This window comes from Botrytis cinerea, chromosome 2 (genome assembly GCF_000143535.2).
Source record: "Botrytis cinerea B05.10 chromosome 2, complete sequence".
Classification (NCBI taxonomy): Eukaryota; Fungi; Ascomycota; class Leotiomycetes; order Helotiales; family Sclerotiniaceae; genus Botrytis; species Botrytis cinerea.
Window position 1 is genome coordinate 508,245 of NC_037311.1, and position 17,588 is coordinate 525,832.

The 17,588-nt window shown below is 42.8% G+C and overlaps 7 protein-coding genes across 10 annotated transcripts; 3 read left to right on the plus strand and 4 right to left on the minus strand.

Annotated features, from left to right (window-relative positions):
- Nucleotides 1-85: 85 nt before the first annotated feature.
- Nucleotides 86-4,572, minus strand: BCIN_02g01210 (hypothetical protein). The gene is made up of 2 exons (XM_001558962.2): nt 4,380-4,572; nt 86-4,257 (listed from the first exon to the last, which is right to left on the minus strand). Exons 1-2 carry the CDS (start codon nt 4,482-4,484, stop codon nt 541-543), a joined length of 3,822 nt encoding a protein of 1,273 aa, XP_001559012.1. The 5' UTR covers nt 4,485-4,572; the 3' UTR covers nt 86-540.
- A 1,383-nt stretch (nt 4,573-5,955) lies between these two features.
- Nucleotides 5,956-7,290, plus strand: BCIN_02g01220 (hypothetical protein). Its single transcript, XM_024691110.1, has 2 exons — nt 5,956-5,985; nt 6,035-7,290. Exon 2 carries the CDS (start codon nt 6,181-6,183, stop codon nt 6,823-6,825), a length of 645 nt encoding a protein of 214 aa, XP_024546880.1. The 5' UTR covers nt 5,956-5,985; nt 6,035-6,180; the 3' UTR covers nt 6,826-7,290.
- A 638-nt stretch (nt 7,291-7,928) lies between these two features.
- On the plus strand, nt 7,929-9,103 carry BCIN_02g01230 (hypothetical protein). The gene is made up of 3 exons (XM_001558959.2): nt 7,929-8,285; nt 8,387-8,569; nt 8,728-9,103. The coding sequence occupies exons 1-3, from the start codon at nt 8,132-8,134 to the stop codon at nt 8,814-8,816; spliced, it is 426 nt and encodes a 141-aa protein (XP_001559009.1). The 5' UTR covers nt 7,929-8,131; the 3' UTR covers nt 8,817-9,103.
- A 471-nt stretch (nt 9,104-9,574) lies between these two features.
- BCIN_02g01240 (hypothetical protein) lies at nt 9,575-10,573 on the plus strand. Of its 3 annotated transcripts, none has more exons than XM_024691112.1 (3): nt 9,575-9,998; nt 10,068-10,404; nt 10,463-10,573. In XM_024691112.1, the coding sequence occupies exons 2-3, from the start codon at nt 10,099-10,101 to the stop codon at nt 10,487-10,489; spliced, it is 333 nt and encodes a 110-aa protein (XP_024546882.1). In that variant the 5' UTR covers nt 9,575-9,998; nt 10,068-10,098; the 3' UTR covers nt 10,490-10,573. The 3 variants fall into 3 exon arrangements, with proteins under 3 accessions (XP_024546882.1, XP_024546881.1, XP_001559008.1); XM_024691111.1 differs by having other exon boundaries at nt 9,575-9,968; XM_001558958.2 differs by having other exon boundaries at nt 9,575-10,404.
- An 82-nt stretch (nt 10,574-10,655) lies between these two features.
- Nucleotides 10,656-11,426, minus strand: BCIN_02g01250 (hypothetical protein). The gene has a single exon (XM_001558957.2). It carries the CDS (start codon nt 11,366-11,368, stop codon nt 10,829-10,831), a length of 540 nt encoding a protein of 179 aa, XP_001559007.2. The 5' UTR covers nt 11,369-11,426; the 3' UTR covers nt 10,656-10,828.
- A 17-nt stretch (nt 11,427-11,443) lies between these two features.
- On the minus strand, nt 11,444-13,443 carry BCIN_02g01260 (hypothetical protein). Its single transcript, XM_001558956.2, has one exon. The coding sequence runs from the start codon at nt 13,304-13,306 to the stop codon at nt 11,765-11,767; it is 1,542 nt and encodes a 513-aa protein (XP_001559006.1). The 5' UTR covers nt 13,307-13,443; the 3' UTR covers nt 11,444-11,764.
- An 879-nt stretch (nt 13,444-14,322) lies between these two features.
- Nucleotides 14,323-17,297, minus strand: BCIN_02g01270 (hypothetical protein). Of its 2 annotated transcripts, none has more exons than XM_024691113.1 (8): nt 17,116-17,297; nt 16,952-17,050; nt 16,634-16,894; nt 16,546-16,574; nt 16,001-16,327; nt 15,073-15,938; nt 14,851-15,008; nt 14,323-14,797 (listed from the first exon to the last, which is right to left on the minus strand). In XM_024691113.1, exons 1-8 carry the CDS (start codon nt 17,166-17,168, stop codon nt 14,566-14,568), a joined length of 2,025 nt encoding a protein of 674 aa, XP_024546884.1. In that variant the 5' UTR covers nt 17,169-17,297; the 3' UTR covers nt 14,323-14,565. The 2 variants fall into 2 exon arrangements, with proteins under 2 accessions (XP_024546884.1, XP_024546883.1); XM_024691114.1 differs by having other exon boundaries at nt 16,382-16,574.
- Between the last annotated feature and the right edge of the window lie 291 nt (nt 17,298-17,588).

A 17,588-nucleotide genomic window follows, 5' to 3' on the forward strand; every position in this document is an offset into this window, starting at 1 on the left:
AGAGAATCATTGGAGCCTTACCTTGAGATACTTTTCATCCAGACCACTTGTTATATTGAAAAACTGTATGTTATTGATGAATAGGTGCTTGAAGCATGGAATTTGAATAAGACTCATACTCATGCACTATACACAAAGACCAACAGAGCCTACATCATCACTAGAGATATCAACACTACCTACACATCAAGCATTATACCACCCTCAAAACTACGCGAAATCAGAACATCAACTGCATTATTCGTCTGACTAGTGTCTAGCAATCTTCAGCTCGCAAAATATCTTACACTTCAACCCCGTATCAATTCTCTATAGCCCTTCTAGCAAAACGCCCCAAAAGTAAATTGGTATTCCCATTCATCCATTGATACAAGCAAGCTCTCCCATACAATCCCACCTTTTTATGCGCCGTTTGTGACCAAATCATCCATTAATTTATATGCCCATGGTCTGTCCTGCTATACATGAATTCTGCATATCTTAATCGTTACATGGTAATGTGATACCCCCAAAAAGTTCTGAACTGAAATCTGAGGATTTTCAATCCTCGATAAGTTGACCCAATATCAAGCTTTGGATCATGACCTCGTCATTGACAATCCTGATACGTTTGGGCAATGGTGGTGTCGCGTGCTCTTCTTGGATCGAGGCTCGCTTTCGTTTTCGGCCACCAACTGAAGTGCTCGCCGGTGTATTCTCGAACACAGCTGCCTCCACATCCTGCTTTCCATCCACATAAAGCCAATCATAGCTAGCGTTTTTGCTTTCTGCATCGAGAAGCATTTCTTTCGCTTGTTTGAGATCTTGTGCCTGGCCAAGGTGGGTTGGACCAAGAGCACGGGTCAAAAACGTGTACGGTTTCCGCTTCTCGCCAGTTTTTCCCTTTCCAGTAACGATCAAAATCGATTTCCCGTCGAGTAATTTTGGTCTCTGAGTGAAAGTATCGCTAAGATTTGCACTGCAAGCAGAATACGGGCGTAGATAACGACTTTTCACAGCTCCACCTAGGAATGAAGAGTTCCCAGCCGAGAGAAGATATGGTAACCAATCGATAATAGTACATTTGTCAACACAATGAGAAATCCATCGCCCGGAGATACATGGGAGCCCAAGAGCCAACGCTTGCATATACTTGGCCTTTCTCGAATGTTCATCTGCAATTAATGCCACGAAACCAATTTTTATCTCCGAAGAGGCAATCTCAAGCTCCGCCTCTGCTGTTTCACTGGATCCAGTACGAGACTTGGAGGGTGGAGTCATCGGAGTAAATAAGTTCTCAAATCCGTCATCTAATATTCGACCGCCATTTTGTTTGATTAAATGGATAGCAACTTGTTTATCTTTCTCTGCATCGACGTATGAGACAGCGAAAGCCATTCCCTCAAATAGACTGTTCATTGCCCTCTTACTATTCAACGAGATTTTTGAAGGCGGTGTCGATAGCGCCAGTGGATCTTCACTATCTCCTTGTGATGACAAAATTGATTTTTGATTTGAGAGGGGTGCTGAAATAGCATCTTCTTGCTCCTCTGGATCCACAGAGCTACGGGTACGATGTTTTTTCATAGCTGGCAAAGCAGTTCCGCCAATTGATCCCTTGGCCTTAGTAGCAGCACTGCCTCTCGCTCGGCCTCTTGATCTGCCTCCTGTATTTGGATTAGGGTAAGAAACAGATGGAGATAATAAATCTGACTCAGCAGTGGATGAAAGAGGATTCGAAATTGTCGACGACACACTCGAAAGTCTTGTGTTTCGAGCAACTTTTGGTTGTGGCTGCGTGATAGTCGGCTTTGTCGATTGGCCCTTCGAGATCCGGGTAGATTTGCGTGGCGTGCTTTGGTGTACGATTTCTTGCTCGGCTTTGGCCGATGGAAGTTGTGACTCCTCATTCGGAGTTGTTTGGGAAGGCCTCGCATCATGCTCAGTTGAAGCCAACGGAGAAGAAATGTCTTCCGGAGCAGCCTTAAAAGTATCTGCTGGAAATCCCAAGTTAGAAGACTCAGTCGACAGTTCTATTCCAGGTGAGTTACCATCAACCGCCTCTACTTCAGAGACATCTCGAAATACAGAAGTCAAAAGATTTTTTGCAACAGGAGTGGGAGGCTCTATTGTACTGGGAGCCGATGAAAGTCCCGACGAGGGTGTAGCAGCAGAGCCGTTAGGGACGATTTCAAGACGACTAGGCGTAGCGGCTAGCGATGGTTGAAACTGGGACTGGCGTTTCGGGGTATGATGAGCAGGTACACCAATAACCTCGTTAAACTCATCGTCCATATTAAATCCTGGTAAGTCATCTAACTCATCATTGTTCGCTATGCTGAGAGAGATTTCTGCGATCTCAGTCATGGGGATTAATCGATCAGTAGCTGGGCTAGTCTCCGGGACAGCGAAAGTGACGCTGTCCGAGATTTCATTATGCATTTGGGTGACATGGTTTTTAGAAGCGTTGCTGGCAGGTACTTCATTGGATGATGCAGTCATTTTCTGGTCGGACGGGGCAGGCATAGTGGGATCTTTCCCTTGGTTTCCATCTGCATTATTGACGTTTTTGCTTCCCAAAGGCTGGCTCAGGTCCTGGCTTAGATGCCGTTCTAGTATATTTGGTAGCGTCTGAGATGGGCTCGTTGATTCCGGGCCTGTCTTTTCAATATTAGAGCAGGCTGGCACTCGATTTCGTGGTCCTGGCACTGGAGAACTTATAACAATGTTACTTGACAAGGGAACACCTTGAGAATCGGCAACCATATCCTGCTGTGTTGGCTGGGTGTCCCGTGCATCAAAACCTTCACACTGGGCTACGTAGTCCTCCTGCATACTTCGACGTCGGCCACTAGCAGGAACCTCCACGGCTATCGGAGTGGATTCGAAGGCTTGAGTTACATGAGAAGATGCCACTTCTGAAGACTTGCGCTGATGATCAAGTGACCTTTGATGTGTACTAGCTGTGGCAGCAACTGGATTGACTTCTATTGCGGAATTCGGCTTCCCGGATGAATTTGGTCTTCTCCCAATCAAGGCTGTCTGAGCGCGTAACCTCTTCTTCTCTCTCGCCGCCTTTTGGTATTTCTTAGGTAGTGCCTCAATATCAGAATCCGATTCCGAGCCAGAAGATACCTCACGCTCAATCAAGTTATTTCTTCTCTCTTGAGACTCTTTCATGGATATCCATGTATCTTGAGGCTCACGTACCAACGCCAATTTTCGAAGAGCGGAATTAAAAGATTGAACATTGTTTGGTACTGGGGCAGGTTCGATTGAAGCAGGAGTCTCAGTAGATGTTGAGCGGACAATTGATCGCCTAGTTTTTTGGGTAGCTGCGCTAGCCGCCTCCGAGCGTCGTACAAGCGGTGAGGATTCAGCTTCTTGTGAGGATCGGTATCCCCCATAAATATTAGGCGATGGCCTGGAGGATGTAGGACTCCCACCAAGTCGTCCAATTGATGATGGTTGTGTTGCGCCAAAGAGCTCATGCTGTTTCATTATACTACCCTTTTCGGAAAATGGGTTGACTGACGGAGCCGGAGTCTGAGGGTCAAGAAGAGTGTCTTGCACAGGATCTTGAGTACTATGGACAGCAGGCGGATCTTCTGATTGGAAATAACCTTCATCAGGTGCCGATGTTGGCTGAAATGTATCAAAGTTTATGTGCCCCATGTCGTTCTCCTCGTATGTACGTGCAGTCGACTCAGTGTGCGTAGAATTGGGGTCTCCATATATGCCGTTTGACTGTGGACCTGGCAGATCGTCCTGTTCGATTGGTACTAATAGGCTTGAGGAAAATTCGGCATTTGTTCCGAGAACAGCCTGGTCCCTTAACCTTTGCAATTCTAAGGCTTCGTAAAGAGACTCAGGATTCTCTTGAGTCAAAGATAAATTACTCTTTTGAGTATATTCCTCGCCCTCCATTGCTCTCAACTGGGCACAAGGCAAGGGAATTGGGTTGCCGTTAATATTGGATGACCTCAATGTATTTCCATTGTTTGGTTTCACTGTTGGCAATACTGGTAGACCAGCTCTCGTTCGTTTGGATTGTACAGAGTTTGGATGTAATGGACTTTCTTCGCATCCTTGAGAATTGGCATCAGATTCTCTGGCGGCTTTCATCTCCTCCAAAACTTCCTGGCCTTTATTGTGCTGTTTCTCGTTTCCTGTATCATGACGCACGTTGTTTGTCGCGTCGATATCATAATTATAATGGCTTGACGCGACGACGGGAAATGACATATCGTTATCCGCGGCAGGTCTCTCCGGACTACTCTATTGGTGTAGACAAAATGTCAGTGCTGCCCTTGTAAATTCTTACCATGCTGTGATTTGTTGAATGGTGATTGTAAAGTGTGAAAGCGGAGATCAATCATATCAGTACATATGTGGCTTACCGATATTATTTCTTCTTGCAGTTGCAGACACCTCTGCGTGTCAAATTCCTCTGCACCATCTCCGTTCAAAGCCGCAACGGCGGCCAAACTAGCAGATTTAAACATGATGATATTCTCATATTCAAGATCAAATTGGGCGGTCAGTCTATATCGGTACTTGAGGTCGAGGTATAAGTAAAATGTTGACTTGAGCAGATTGACGAAGAGAAGATGCTGTGAGATAAGATTGTCGTGGCGAAAGAAGTAAGACGCGACGACCTTTTAAGATTTTGGTACGTCAACACGTGATCAATCAATAGTCCAGTTGTTCAGCTAACACTACAAGGGAATTTGGACAAATCATGATTATTGGAACAATGCAGGACACCTACGGTACATGAATTCTTTCATTGTATTCAACTTCTCAACATCAACAAGTAGGGACCACATTGCATATCCGAGACATATTTATGAAGCTTCTGATTACCCCGTTGATCAGAAACCTCCTAGTTGTCGATAGTCTTTCATATCGAGTCGAACCACTATGTGTTCTCATCACCTCACAGTCCCTCACCTCTTTCTTCTTCTCTCCAAACATCCACAATCTACCCTCCTTCTTCCTCGAACCCGCTCCTCCCTACGTTCTTAGTTCTTTTTCTCTTATTCTCTTGTCTACACGGTCTTGAGATTACTGAGCTCATTTCGAAATGTCAACGGAAGCCGAGAGCCAGGACATTCCCAATTCTACTCCTATCAATGACGGCATGGAGTGTGATACTAAAGAGATCTATGAGGTCAAGCGAGATCGTATGGGCAATATCACTTGGTCGGCAAAGTATCCCGATGATGTGGAAGATGCTGCTGAAAATCAGGAGATCGCCAGTTATGCCATTCTTGTACTACAGCAAAAGCTAATATTCTCGCAAGAAAATTGAAATGGAGAGTATTATTATCCAGAGCCCATTGCTCAAGAAAGTTGAACAAAGTCATGAAGGATTATCCGGGTGTAACTAAAAATCTGCGGAGACTCGGATTCTAGTCCCCCTTTAATCCATTCGTTCATCACTGGATCCAGCTGTTGTAGGCCATCGATAACGAGAAAGATGAAGACACAAGAGCTCATATCGTTCTTCTACAAAAGGTTCTTGAACCAGAACTCAAAGACGTGACCGAGGCCAGAATCGACTATATCGAAAACAAAGTTATCACTTACGATCACCTGTGGACAATTCTACAACCAGGTTGCATTTTATACAAGCAAATATGGGGTCGTGATTCTGCTGTGAAGTTTGCTGGTGGCTTTGCTATCAACAATGAGAAAAAACGTCACCTTTATCGAGTTGACTGCCTGATGGTGAATTGAGATGGTGAAAGATTTGGCTTTGACTCGATTCATTACGATATTTTAGAGTTTATAGACACTGCCGAGATTGGTACACTTCCTATTTTTCCACTTGAGTTTCATCCAGATGGAAGGAAGATCAAGGCTAAGCCTTTCAAACGTGGAAAGCTATTTGAACAATATCGTGGTTATCATTTTAGATATTATAAGTATTTTGCCATTGGCGAAGATCCTGAATGTGGCTGCCCTATCAAAGTAACCGTTGATAGTCGTATCATTGTGTAAGTATTTACTTCCATCGCAGTTGACAATCACTAATTAATACTGTCATCAGTGATACCCATGCATATTGCAAATTTAATCCTGAAGTTTCGTCCCTTAAGGCTCTTGACCATAAGAGGGCTTCTGAAATTGTTGATCTAGAGTCAGACTGTGAAAATGATGAGTACAAGATATGAGGGCTAAATCAATTACTCTCTCATGAACTCAACTTTGAACACCAATAAGGATCCTACTTGTTCTACCATCAAATCCCTCGCCCCAGAATATCTCATCATCTGTTCCCCTCTTCTCAAAGGATGCACGCTAAAAGAGAAACTCTGGCTCGAATTTTTGGTTAATGTTCCTACCGACATTATCTGGAGCAATTCTGCATTCCAAAGTCTAGTTCTTCCGCCATCACAAAAGGAACTGATTCACGCCATCGCAACTTCTCAGATCTCAGACTCTTCGGAGTTCGATGGTGTGATTAGCGGCAAGGGCAAAGGCATAATTTTTCTACTTTCGGGTGGCCCTGGTATTGGGAAAACCTTGACTGCAGAATCTGTCGCCGAGCAAATGCAGTTTCCACTCTATATGCTTTCGGCCGGGGACTTGGGCACAGAATCTCAAGATTTTGAGTCAAATTTGCGTTCAGTCCTTCAAATGGCCACCTGTTGGAATGCGGCCCTATTGTTGGATGAATGTGATGTTTTCCTTGAGGCACGAACTTCAAAACCACTTGAGCGCAACAAGATCGTTTCGATATTCTTACTAACGCTGGAATATTATGAAGGAATTTTGTTCATGACCACAAATCGTGTAAGCAATATTGATCTTGCTTTCAAATCACGCATTCATTTTTAATAAGTATGGATTACAAGGATTTGGACAAGAATGCTAGAGAGAAAACTTGGAAAAACTTTCTATCGTTTGAAGGTCACGAACAATATCATCAAATTACTGATATTGAGGTTGAAAAATTGGCGGACTCAAACATCAATGGAAGACAAGTTAAGAATGTCTTGAAGACGGCTAAGTTACTCGCGAGGTAGTCACAAAGGCGAGTTTCTCGAGCTCGAACACATTTGAACCGTTATGAGCGTGGAGGGGAATTAAGTATGCATGCATATTCCTGTGCATGTTCTGAATGGTCTGGTACCAGCTTGGGATCATAGGAGGTAGATTTGACGAGTCTCTAGCCTCGGCCCTAGTAAGTTTAAGATATTTCTGGACAATACACGCGCGTTTAATTTTCAATTTTTGAGAGAGCTTCATAAATTCAATTCCACCATAAACGACAACGCTAAATGATAATCCACTAATTTCTCAATACGTACAATTTTCAAATTGAATGCAGTGTTCTAAACTTCTCGAGTCATTCAAGCAGATCTAAAAATTGAAAGTTTTTGACCGCCCAATCTCCATCTTCCACCTCAATACCGCCATTCGTATTTATCTCCTCATTCTCCAAGCCATCAGCAACCCAATCTCGTATCCTTCACGTGAATCACGAGCCATATCGTATCGTAGCACCGCAAGCTTCAGCCTCAACGCGGATCCGTCTTGGCGGTAAGCGGAACATCAGACCATGACTTCATCGCTTAACCAAATCTCACGAACCTCACTAATCCGCCCGCATCACCTGAAGAGCGGTTTCTCCACATCGCGCCATAGCGCGTGGATTATCAACCTATTTATAACAATCTCAAATCTTTTCGTGATTTTTAGCTTTTGGCTACTGAGGAATCTTACTAGTTTGTATATTTTACGATATTTGTGTATTTTTGGAGGAGAGCTGGGTTCAAGTGATGACGCTCGTATTCCAAAATCGATGATCTTTTTACGGAATTTGAACACGTTAGTGAAATATGGAGAGAGCTTGGGCTCTCGGATAGCTAGTGGCGAGGGACGGGTACGAACGATGATCTGACAGCGCAACGACAACGGGTTAATGGAATTAAGCTTATGGGATATGCTTATTGGTATCTCGGAGACGAACTAGTAGGATATACGTAAGTAAGAGATGACATGATAGTCTGGGGAAGTCGAATATATAAACTCTGAATACTTGCCTCAAGTCTGGAGTTTTTATTCAACAGCACCATCATTATCTCATATATTCAATCATCAATCATCAATTTGAGCTTTCGAACATATTCAAACAGTCAAAATGCAATTTTCTACCCTCTTGACTCTTGGTCTCGCAGCTATCAGTGGAGTCGCAGCTGCACCGACCAGTTATTTCGATGTTGAAATTACTTTTATCGGGGGTCCAGCGAGTTATAGTTTGACTGTTCCTGCGGATGGACAATTTCATGCTACCAGTACTTTTCCCTTTTCTCACTCCCTTAATTTCCTATCCTCCCCTGACCCTCCTTCGCTTCCAACTTCTAAGTCCCAAGGAAAACTAACTTTGTAATCCCAGATAACCCCCTCTCCATTTCTCTCATCCGCTCCTCCAACTTCGACGTCTATAATCTCTGCACCTTCTACCATGATAATGCTGTTGCATTAGTGAACAATGGAGGGATTGTCAGCGTGGGTCCCCCAACACCAATTACGGGAGTGAGCTGTCAGGTGACAGATGAGAGGTGCATTCCTAATTATAGTAAGTTTTTCTATTTCTCTTCCGAAGTTTAGCATTTGGGTTTGGAAAGCTATCTGCGAAGAAGTGAAGAAGTGATAAACGAGAAGAGAGAGAGCGAGAGACCTGAGAAAAGGAGGTGAAAGGGAAATTTTTACAAAGTACTAATCTCATAATAATAGGCGATTGCTACGCAAATGGACAATTCCTCGGAGCATGCTGCGATGGATTCTGTGCTGCGAATAAGTGTAGACCTTTCTCTGGAATTTAAACCCATACTATTATCATCGAGTGCAGAGTGAGATGTTTTTAAGGGGTTAGAAGAGAGGATTTCTTAATCGCAGGCGTGGAATTGTTGATGAGAATTGAGGAAGTGGAGGAAAGTCGAAATTTGCACATTTATTTGGTGTTTTTGAATTGAAGGGCGTGCATTCAAGTTTTTGAATCATTATAGTATTTGTATCGCTTCTGTCTAATTTAATACAATCAACTTACGAATATACGCCTTTATGAGACGATTGTCTACTCATAAGATATCTTAAATCTGGTCGATCGATACCTTATTCCTCACATGTGAGTTGTTTAATGACCTTGAATCTTACAACGAATTCTCGAGTGGTGATCAAGAACCAGCGATTCATTATTCAGTCTAAGTGTAAATTTTCGTAAAATATTCGGGTTCGATTCAATGTTCCCCTATTTGAAATGTCAAAGATTCATCAACTAAAATTGGAACTCACAGCTATCCATAATCTTCTATTTTGAAATTAGGATCAAAACGGGACGAACATACTATTATATGAACAGGGAGCTCAAACATTTCTTCTCCCGATAATATTTTTCAAGAGAAAAAAAAAAGTGTAGACGGAGGAATTGTCTTGCCAGAAGTAAACACCAGCAACTCAAAACCAATCAATTATCATTCTGCATTAAGCGATGCTGTGTGATCTCACAAACTCCGTGTAGAAAATGAAGAATTCACCCGCCTTGTCCTTTCGAGTACATGGGGAGCTACACAGAAAGCTACATGGATATCATTGGCTGCGCCCAGAAGCTATGGATTATATAGTTACATTGAGATTCATAGTTACATTGGCGTGAGATGGAATGAGGGGTAAAGCACCGGAGTATGTTGCTTTATAACCAAAGCGATGTTCTAAAAACTCAACTAAATACTATTCCCTCTTCTTAACATTAATTCTTCTTCAAAATGCGACTTTTTAGGTTTCTTGTCCTTTTAGCCGGACTAATATCTCGAACTGTGTCCTCGGAATCCTCAAAATGTCCCAATATCTCTCCAGGTCCAGCGTCTTCTTTTCAACTCATAGAACTCCTCCCCCTATTCCCTCCCACAGATCCCATTGCCATAGAAACTATTCGTAACACATGATCTCTATACGCATTTGCGGTCGACGGACGCAATGTAAGACAAAGATTAAAACCCCCAATTTCCGTAAAACTTCTCAAAATCTACTCCAAAATGCCAGAAATCTGAATCCTAACACCTTGTTTCTCAATCCAGTGGCAAGCATTCTCCCGGGTCTTCGCCTCAGATGCCCGAGCAAATTACTCAGAACCCTGTTCTCTACGGATTGCAAAACATCACCAATGCCATTTCAGGCAAAACCGAAGAATTTTCGTGGACACATCATAGATATGGTACCCAGTATATAGCGATATGTCCGCCTACCTCAGCTATCTCTGTGACTTATCTTAAAGCTAGTCATTTTTTCTTGCTGGACACGGTGCCGGTTGTGGAAGATGGTAGCCATACCCTTCTTGCGACGGGGAGGTATGAAGATACGTGGGGGAAAGAGAACGGGACTTGGAAGATTATGAATCGGAATCTTGTTTATATTGTGAGTTTAGAAGGAAATAATAGTGATGGTGATGAGGAGGTGCTAATATTCTGGGCAGGGACCTTTGATCTTGAGTACTGCGTAGGATTTAATTGTTGGGGTGTCGAACTATGCTCGAAGTTTGTCTTTTGAAATATTGGAAATCAAAATTCCCAGGCTTTCGGTAGCATGGGTAAAATACGCTCTGGAGAGTCATATAGAAGAGTGGCCGGAAAAGAACTTCCCTATGTTAGTATATCATAACTGGCTTTTGAAATTGAATTTTCAATGGAAAAAATGACCATTCTACACCTGAGGCCATGTGTTGCGTGAATATCCTTACTTCGAGACAAACAAGTATCTCCTCAATCATTTGTCATGAATGATATCTTCCAGGTTTTGTTGTACAATGACTCTTCCCATTTTTCCTGCGTTCAATTGTCCATTACGAAAACTCATAATCCTCCAAATGAGTCCACTCCCCACCAACCTCATACCTCCACAAACTAATCGCTTCGGCCATCCCCCCTATTCCTTCATTCCCATCCCCGTGCATTATCCACTCCCTCCTCACCTCCTCCAACGTTCTCTTTGCCTCCTCCTCTCCGACCTTATTCTGCACCGTAACATGGGGTCTTATTTTCCGCTCATCCTGTTCCGTCAATTGCACGCCGTTTTCTCTAAATTCTCCCAATAATTCTTCATGAATCTTCCGTAATTTGAAAGATGCAATATTGAGCGCTACACCTTTCTTTCCCAACGGAAAAGGGTTTTTGATCCTGACTTTAAATTTTTGTTCTCGTGAAGAGAGGGAGGTGAGAATGGATCTGTAAAGAGAATACTGAGAAGAGGGAAGAGCATGGAAGAGAGTTACATGTGCAGAGAGGTAGTTGCGTGAAGAAGGAAAATAGCGGGTCCGGAGGGCTGTGAGGAGTTTCTCGGAAGCGGCATCAAGGCGGAGAGTCAGAATGAATGGTTGAGACATTTTGAATATGAGAGAGGAATATGAAATGGATGATAGTTTTGAGGCGGAATGGAAGACCTGGTGGAGTAGATAATTTGGAAAGATAGTGAGGTCATGGATTTATGAGTGGGAACTATATTTAGCGTGGATTTACATAATCGTGTCTGAAGAATCGATGTCGATACAAATATTTTGATTGTTTGATAGTATCGTAGAATTCTTACAATTTTCATCAAGAACCACAGAACAATTGAATCTGAATTGAGATAAATGATTTGTTCCAAGATGATTTCCCTATCCAATCATATCCTAAATATTTCCCTACCACCTATTGTTTGAGATCTGATTTTCAAGTACCAAATTTCGGAAATCAACAATCCTAACCAAAACTTTGAAAACATAAGAGAAAATTCGATCCTATTCCATCCCACCATCCTTCCCTCTTCTCAAAACCCTTGCCCTGAAATTCTGTTGCTTGACAAACCATCTGTTCAAAGAATACAATCCTCCATTTCTCTCCACATCCGCATCCAACTCAAAATCAAATCTTCTCACCAATTGCGGTATCAATTTGCTGAGTTCCAACAAACTAATGTTTTTGCCAATACAAGTTCTCGATCCCATGCCAAAAGAGAAGAAGTACTTTTCTACCTCTCCGCCTCGGCTTTGCTCCGCAATTTCGAGCCATCTTTCGGGTCTCCATTGATCCGCATCCGAGCCCCAGACAGAAGTATTTTTATGAGCTACATATGCATTGATGCCAACTGTCGAGCCACCTGGTATGAATTGATTTGCAATGGTAGTGCCTCCGGCTGGCACGATTCGTTGTAGCCCCAGACCAACAGCAGGATGGACTCTTAATCCTTCTTTGATGACCGCCTGCAGATACGGTAGTCCTTGAGCCTCCTTGAAAGTAATAGGATCTGATACTCTTCCCTCCTTTGCCGCAATTTCGATCTCGTCTCGCAGCTTTTGATAAGTATGTGGGTGCTTCAACAAATGGTAGAGCACACTCGAAAGGGTAATAGCTGTTGTATCACTTCCTGCACCAACGTTGGACTGGCAAGTGACAGCCAAATCGCCTCTCGTGATCTTCCCTGGGTCCTTCTCAGAAGCCGACAGAATTCTCGTCACAAAATCCGCAGTGCCCTCTTTTTCCTTGTCGCCACTTCTTCGTTCTTTCAACAAATTTTCCTTTTCCAAAATTCTGTCCGCTGTGAACTTTACTATATATGCAAACCCGCCAGTAGCAGGCAATAACGGAAATATCCAAGCGTGAAGCCAACTCCAAATCCCGACAAATGTAGAGTACGATCCTCCAGCATCAATTGCCTTAAACACACCATCCCGATCCTCTCCCTTGTCCAAAAAGCCAAAGGGTTGACCAAATGTAATCTCTCCAATAACATCAAACGCATAGCATTGCAGCCAATGTTGCATATCTATCAAATCTCCCGAAATTGCCGATTTCATGAAGTGTCGTGAGAGTGATTCAGTACAATTATTCACATAGTATTCGTACCCAACCATAGAACTCATACTATAGTAATTTGCGACCTTCCGTCGATTTGCAGAGTGGCGATGTGGATCAAGATCACTAAATAGCCCATCTGTATTCACATTCGTAGGCTGCCATGCCCGATACCATGGTGCTTTTGGGAAATTGCTTCCACCTATAGAATAGATGACTTTGGCAGCATCAACATCATCAATTGAGTATTCATGCGGTGCAATGCGGACAATAGGGCCATAGCGAGTGTGTAGTTGATGATTGGTACGTTCAAAATGACCTTTGTATATTTCCCAGCAATACCAAGCTCGAGAAAAGCGTGCGAGGAACGGTCCTGGAATATGGCGGAGAGGGTCTATTATTGCGAGGGTGACGATATATAGGATGTAAACGGATACTGGGATCGTAATGAGTGCCCATATTGGGAGGGAATATATTGCTTGAAGCATTCTATTCTATAGTCCTCGAAAGATATGAGTTGGACAAGAATAGATGGCGACAAGAGATGGCAAGATGTATATTCCTATTTTATAAAAACTCTGTGTATATATACTGACTTCCAATATATAAATAGTTTGAGTGGTACAGGGAATATGAAGCCAAGTGTGATGTAATGCGGGGAACTCGGAGAATTCGGAGAACTAATGCTGTTCACACGGTAAACGGAAAAAACGACACACCAATAGTCCGATTCTTATTTTACTTCTAATTTATTATTTCGTTAAATATATTATGATTCAATGATATAATAAATTCAATTCAAAAAACATTTAATGTGATTTCTGATAACTATAACAAATAATATAATTGCATCAAGAAATTCTCAAAGCCATTATTGTGTCATGCCTAGACCCTTTTCTAGAATATGACGAATGAACAGTCACGTGATTAAATTCCTATATAGGTCTTGATCTCACAGGAAGACCTTTCTTCCTTAGTATAGTTCTTTTATCTGGTTGTTGATCTTTGAGACTATTCTCATACTGCCCCTTGTGATGCGTGTCCCAAACATCTTAGCCAACTATAGCTCAAAACTGTAATACTTTGTATTCCAGGATTCTTTCCCCTTAAAGAACCCTTGTTTTTTCTGGTCACCGCGCAAGGGGATATAAAAACAAGTTTAATTTAATGTAAAAACTGGAAGAACTCGGGGAACTAATGCCTACCTAGTGCTTGCGTTGTATAGTGAATTACATGAACAGATCTCGGACATATGTCGGTTTGTAAGACATGGCTCTTCGGCGAGGAGACAACAGGTCGAAATTGAAGATTCAAAAATACGCATTATTTTGGTGGCGTGCACAGTACTCATTTTCGGTCGCTTGTTTCTTCCCCGAAGAGCACGGATAGCTGGAGCGGCACTTGGAATGCGGGGATATGAAAACAAGAGTGGTTTAATACGAGAAAACTTCCAGGCACCTCAACATGCACTCGTTTAAACCCACACTTACGTTAATGTAACCGTTGATTATTCCGCGCAATTTTACATCTGCAAGTCAACTTGAAGCAGTGAAACCAAAGATCTTAGGTCGATTCACAGTATAGAGTTAAAGAGTACGTAACTCTATTCCATTCTCTTCATTGGAATGGTATATGGAAGATCGATTTGATTAGCAAATTGATTGAGATTAGAGGTAAATATCTCAGTAGAAAAATTGGACGCCGTAATCTTTTTTGACATAATGTACAGTACCTCTATGATGAGACATCATAGATCCCTCCTGCCTATTGGAGTGCTTCCAATCGGAGCATCCCCCCCTCCAATAAAACTTTGGTTTTGACGCTTCGCCATCCACTCACTATTCTGTCTCCTCTGGGCTCTCAACCTATCATTTTCATATAATTCGTTGATTTCTCGCTGACCTATTGGTTTTTCAAAATTGTATAGTGGTTCGAGGGTTGCATATTTCTGCTGCAATACATATCGTTTTATCCACCATCTATTTGGCTCAGTCAATGATGTTATCTGATGTAGAGAGAATAGATAACTCACGGTAGAGCCTTCGTGAGCTGGTAATGCATGTGTGTGCGTGTGGGAACAGCAAACACGAAGTTTAGTTCTTCGAGTGTACGTTGCTTGGTTTCTGGTACCCATAAAAATATCATGCATAACGATAAGATATTTAATCCAGCGTAGAAGCCGAAAGTTCCCTGTATGAACAATTAGCTACCAAGATAATAGAAAGACTGTGGTGCAGATGAGAGTATATCGTACGGCAACAGTAAATATATCAAGCATTCTAGGTAAAGTAATACTTAATACAGCGGCCCAAAAGAAGTTCGTAGCAACAGCCCAGCCCATTCCAACTTCACGATGTGATAGCGGAAACACCTCGGCAGAGTATGTAAATGGAACTGGGCCTGCTCCGGGGCTATAGAAAGCAGCATAAACATATATGAACAGGGCCATGAGACTTAGATGTGCTCGACTGGATTCAGGTATCAATGAACAAAGTGCCACAGCAAGTATACTCCAAGCCATGTTAGGAATCGTAAATAATAACAGCGTTCGTCTGCCGTAAGTATCGATTGTCCATATAGCTGGCCATGCAAAGATAAAATTGACTAGACCAAACCCCCATGAAGCCAGAAGTGCATTGATCCTCCCAGCACCAGCTTTCTGAAATACAGTAGATGAATAAAACGCAATGACATTGATTCCACACATTTGTTGAGCCAACATAACTGTAAAGGTAGCCAGTGTGGCCCTTCTTAACCGAGGCACTGTGAACAACTGTGTAAACCGTGTCAAGTAGGTATGGTTTCCAACAATCTCCGCTTCCAGCTCAAGCTGTGAGTGTATATAGTAAAGATCACGCGCAGCTTGGAGGGGATTGTTCCGGAGTTTTAACAAAGATTGATATGCTTCTGGATATCGCCCCTTCTTCATATACCAGCGGGGACTTTCCGGACAATAGAAGATAAGGATACAGAGAGGTACGGCGGGTATAAATGCAGAGCCGAGTTGAAGGCGCCAGGCTATTCGAGAGACGTTGGCGACTATTAAGTTTGCGCAAAAGCCAAGAAAGATCCCAAAAGCATTCCATACTTGCCAGGACATAACGAGCGCACCTCGAATAGCTAATCGAAAGTCAGCTTTGAGTTCAAGATACTGAGTTGAGACAAGAAGAGAGCAAACGCACCTGCAGGTGAATTTTCCGCCGCATAGACCGGAACCGTCGAAGCTTTTGCACCCATCCCAAGTCCTAGTATAAGGCGACATATGAAAAGCTCTTGCCATGTTGTTGTAAACGCACTACCAATTACACTCCAAAGGCAGAAGTTTCCGGCGACAAATATGGTTCCCCGGCGACCAAAGTAATTGTTGAGAGGATCAGAAATCCAACAACCTATGAATGCGCTGCTGATATATGGGGCGGCGTTACAGAGTCCAACTAGCATTGTATCGCGGGTAGATTTTCCCCCGATGTCGAAGAGGTCCGGGAACGATAAATTTGCACCGTTTGAGCCTGCATTGTTTTATCAATTAATCATTATATGACAAATGGAAGTATATGGATTACAGCTATAGTTTATCTGAGCCCACTAGGACCGCGAGGAGAGATTGTTCCTATTTGAGTCGTTGTAAGGTTTGTATTCGGTTCAACTTCGATTGTACAAAACCACCTTAATTCTTGCTCTCAAATCCCATCTTCAGCGCGAGCATGAAAGATCATAGTTAACCCACCTGTTTGGTCCCATCCTTGAACGGCAGCTCTATTGCGACGAAAGTCAGAGGGTTCGAGAAGCAAGTGCTAAGGCCGGTAGAGACATACCCAATGGAACATGTAATGATGGTGATATATAACGCCCATGGCTGTTTCCATCTATGTAGAATCTCGTCCCTCAAGGATTCAATCTCTTCTTCATTTAGGGCATTTTCACCTCTAATATCTTCGTAACTGGTTGGATCTTGTGCCACCAGCGCCCCTTTAATCAATATTGGAAGGACAAAGAGCAATCGATGCTTAGTTGCAAATGATTTAACCTGATCGTATAGTAAAGTCGTTGGAATTCCAGATAATGGATTTTGGATCCTGTTTTAGAGCGTTAGTAAAACTTAAAGAATTGCGAGGATCCGAAGCAGTTCTCACTTCGCATCCAAGTTGCTGTTCAGGTTGATATGGTGCTGATTCGCTTCGATCTCGACGGTATAACTACCTAAGTTGTTACTAGTAGCCTGCGACCGTGTCCTTGAACTTTCGTCAGCGAACATTCAATATGCAAGTTGCCCTAATGAGTATCTAATGCAACATACCATTCCGGATGAACAAAATTTACATGTTCCTCAAGGTACTTTGGTTCAGACATTGCAGACACCTTTCATTCAATGAGTTGAAGTGGGCGATGAAATGATGATGTATAAAAAGCGGGGATAAGAGATACATATATACCACCGGCGATGCAGCCTCTGGTCGTTTCTGTTCGATTCAAGCGACCTCGAGAAACAATGGCTGTCCCAGTATGCAAAGAACCTACTTAATCCTTGCTTGACGGATAAACCATCATCAGTGTGCGTGAACGGAAGGCACGAAAAGGCTGCGCTGCAATTCCAAATGGCACACTTTCCATGTAATCTGACATTACAAATGCAGCACCCCCCTTGAATCAAAGGAAAAGGATCAGCTTCTAGAAGTTGAGGCTGACAAGTCACTAGACTTCAGACCAACCACCTCTAAGACACTACGTAGTGCGGGTGGGCAATGAATTCGCGTGTCTAATACTCCCAGT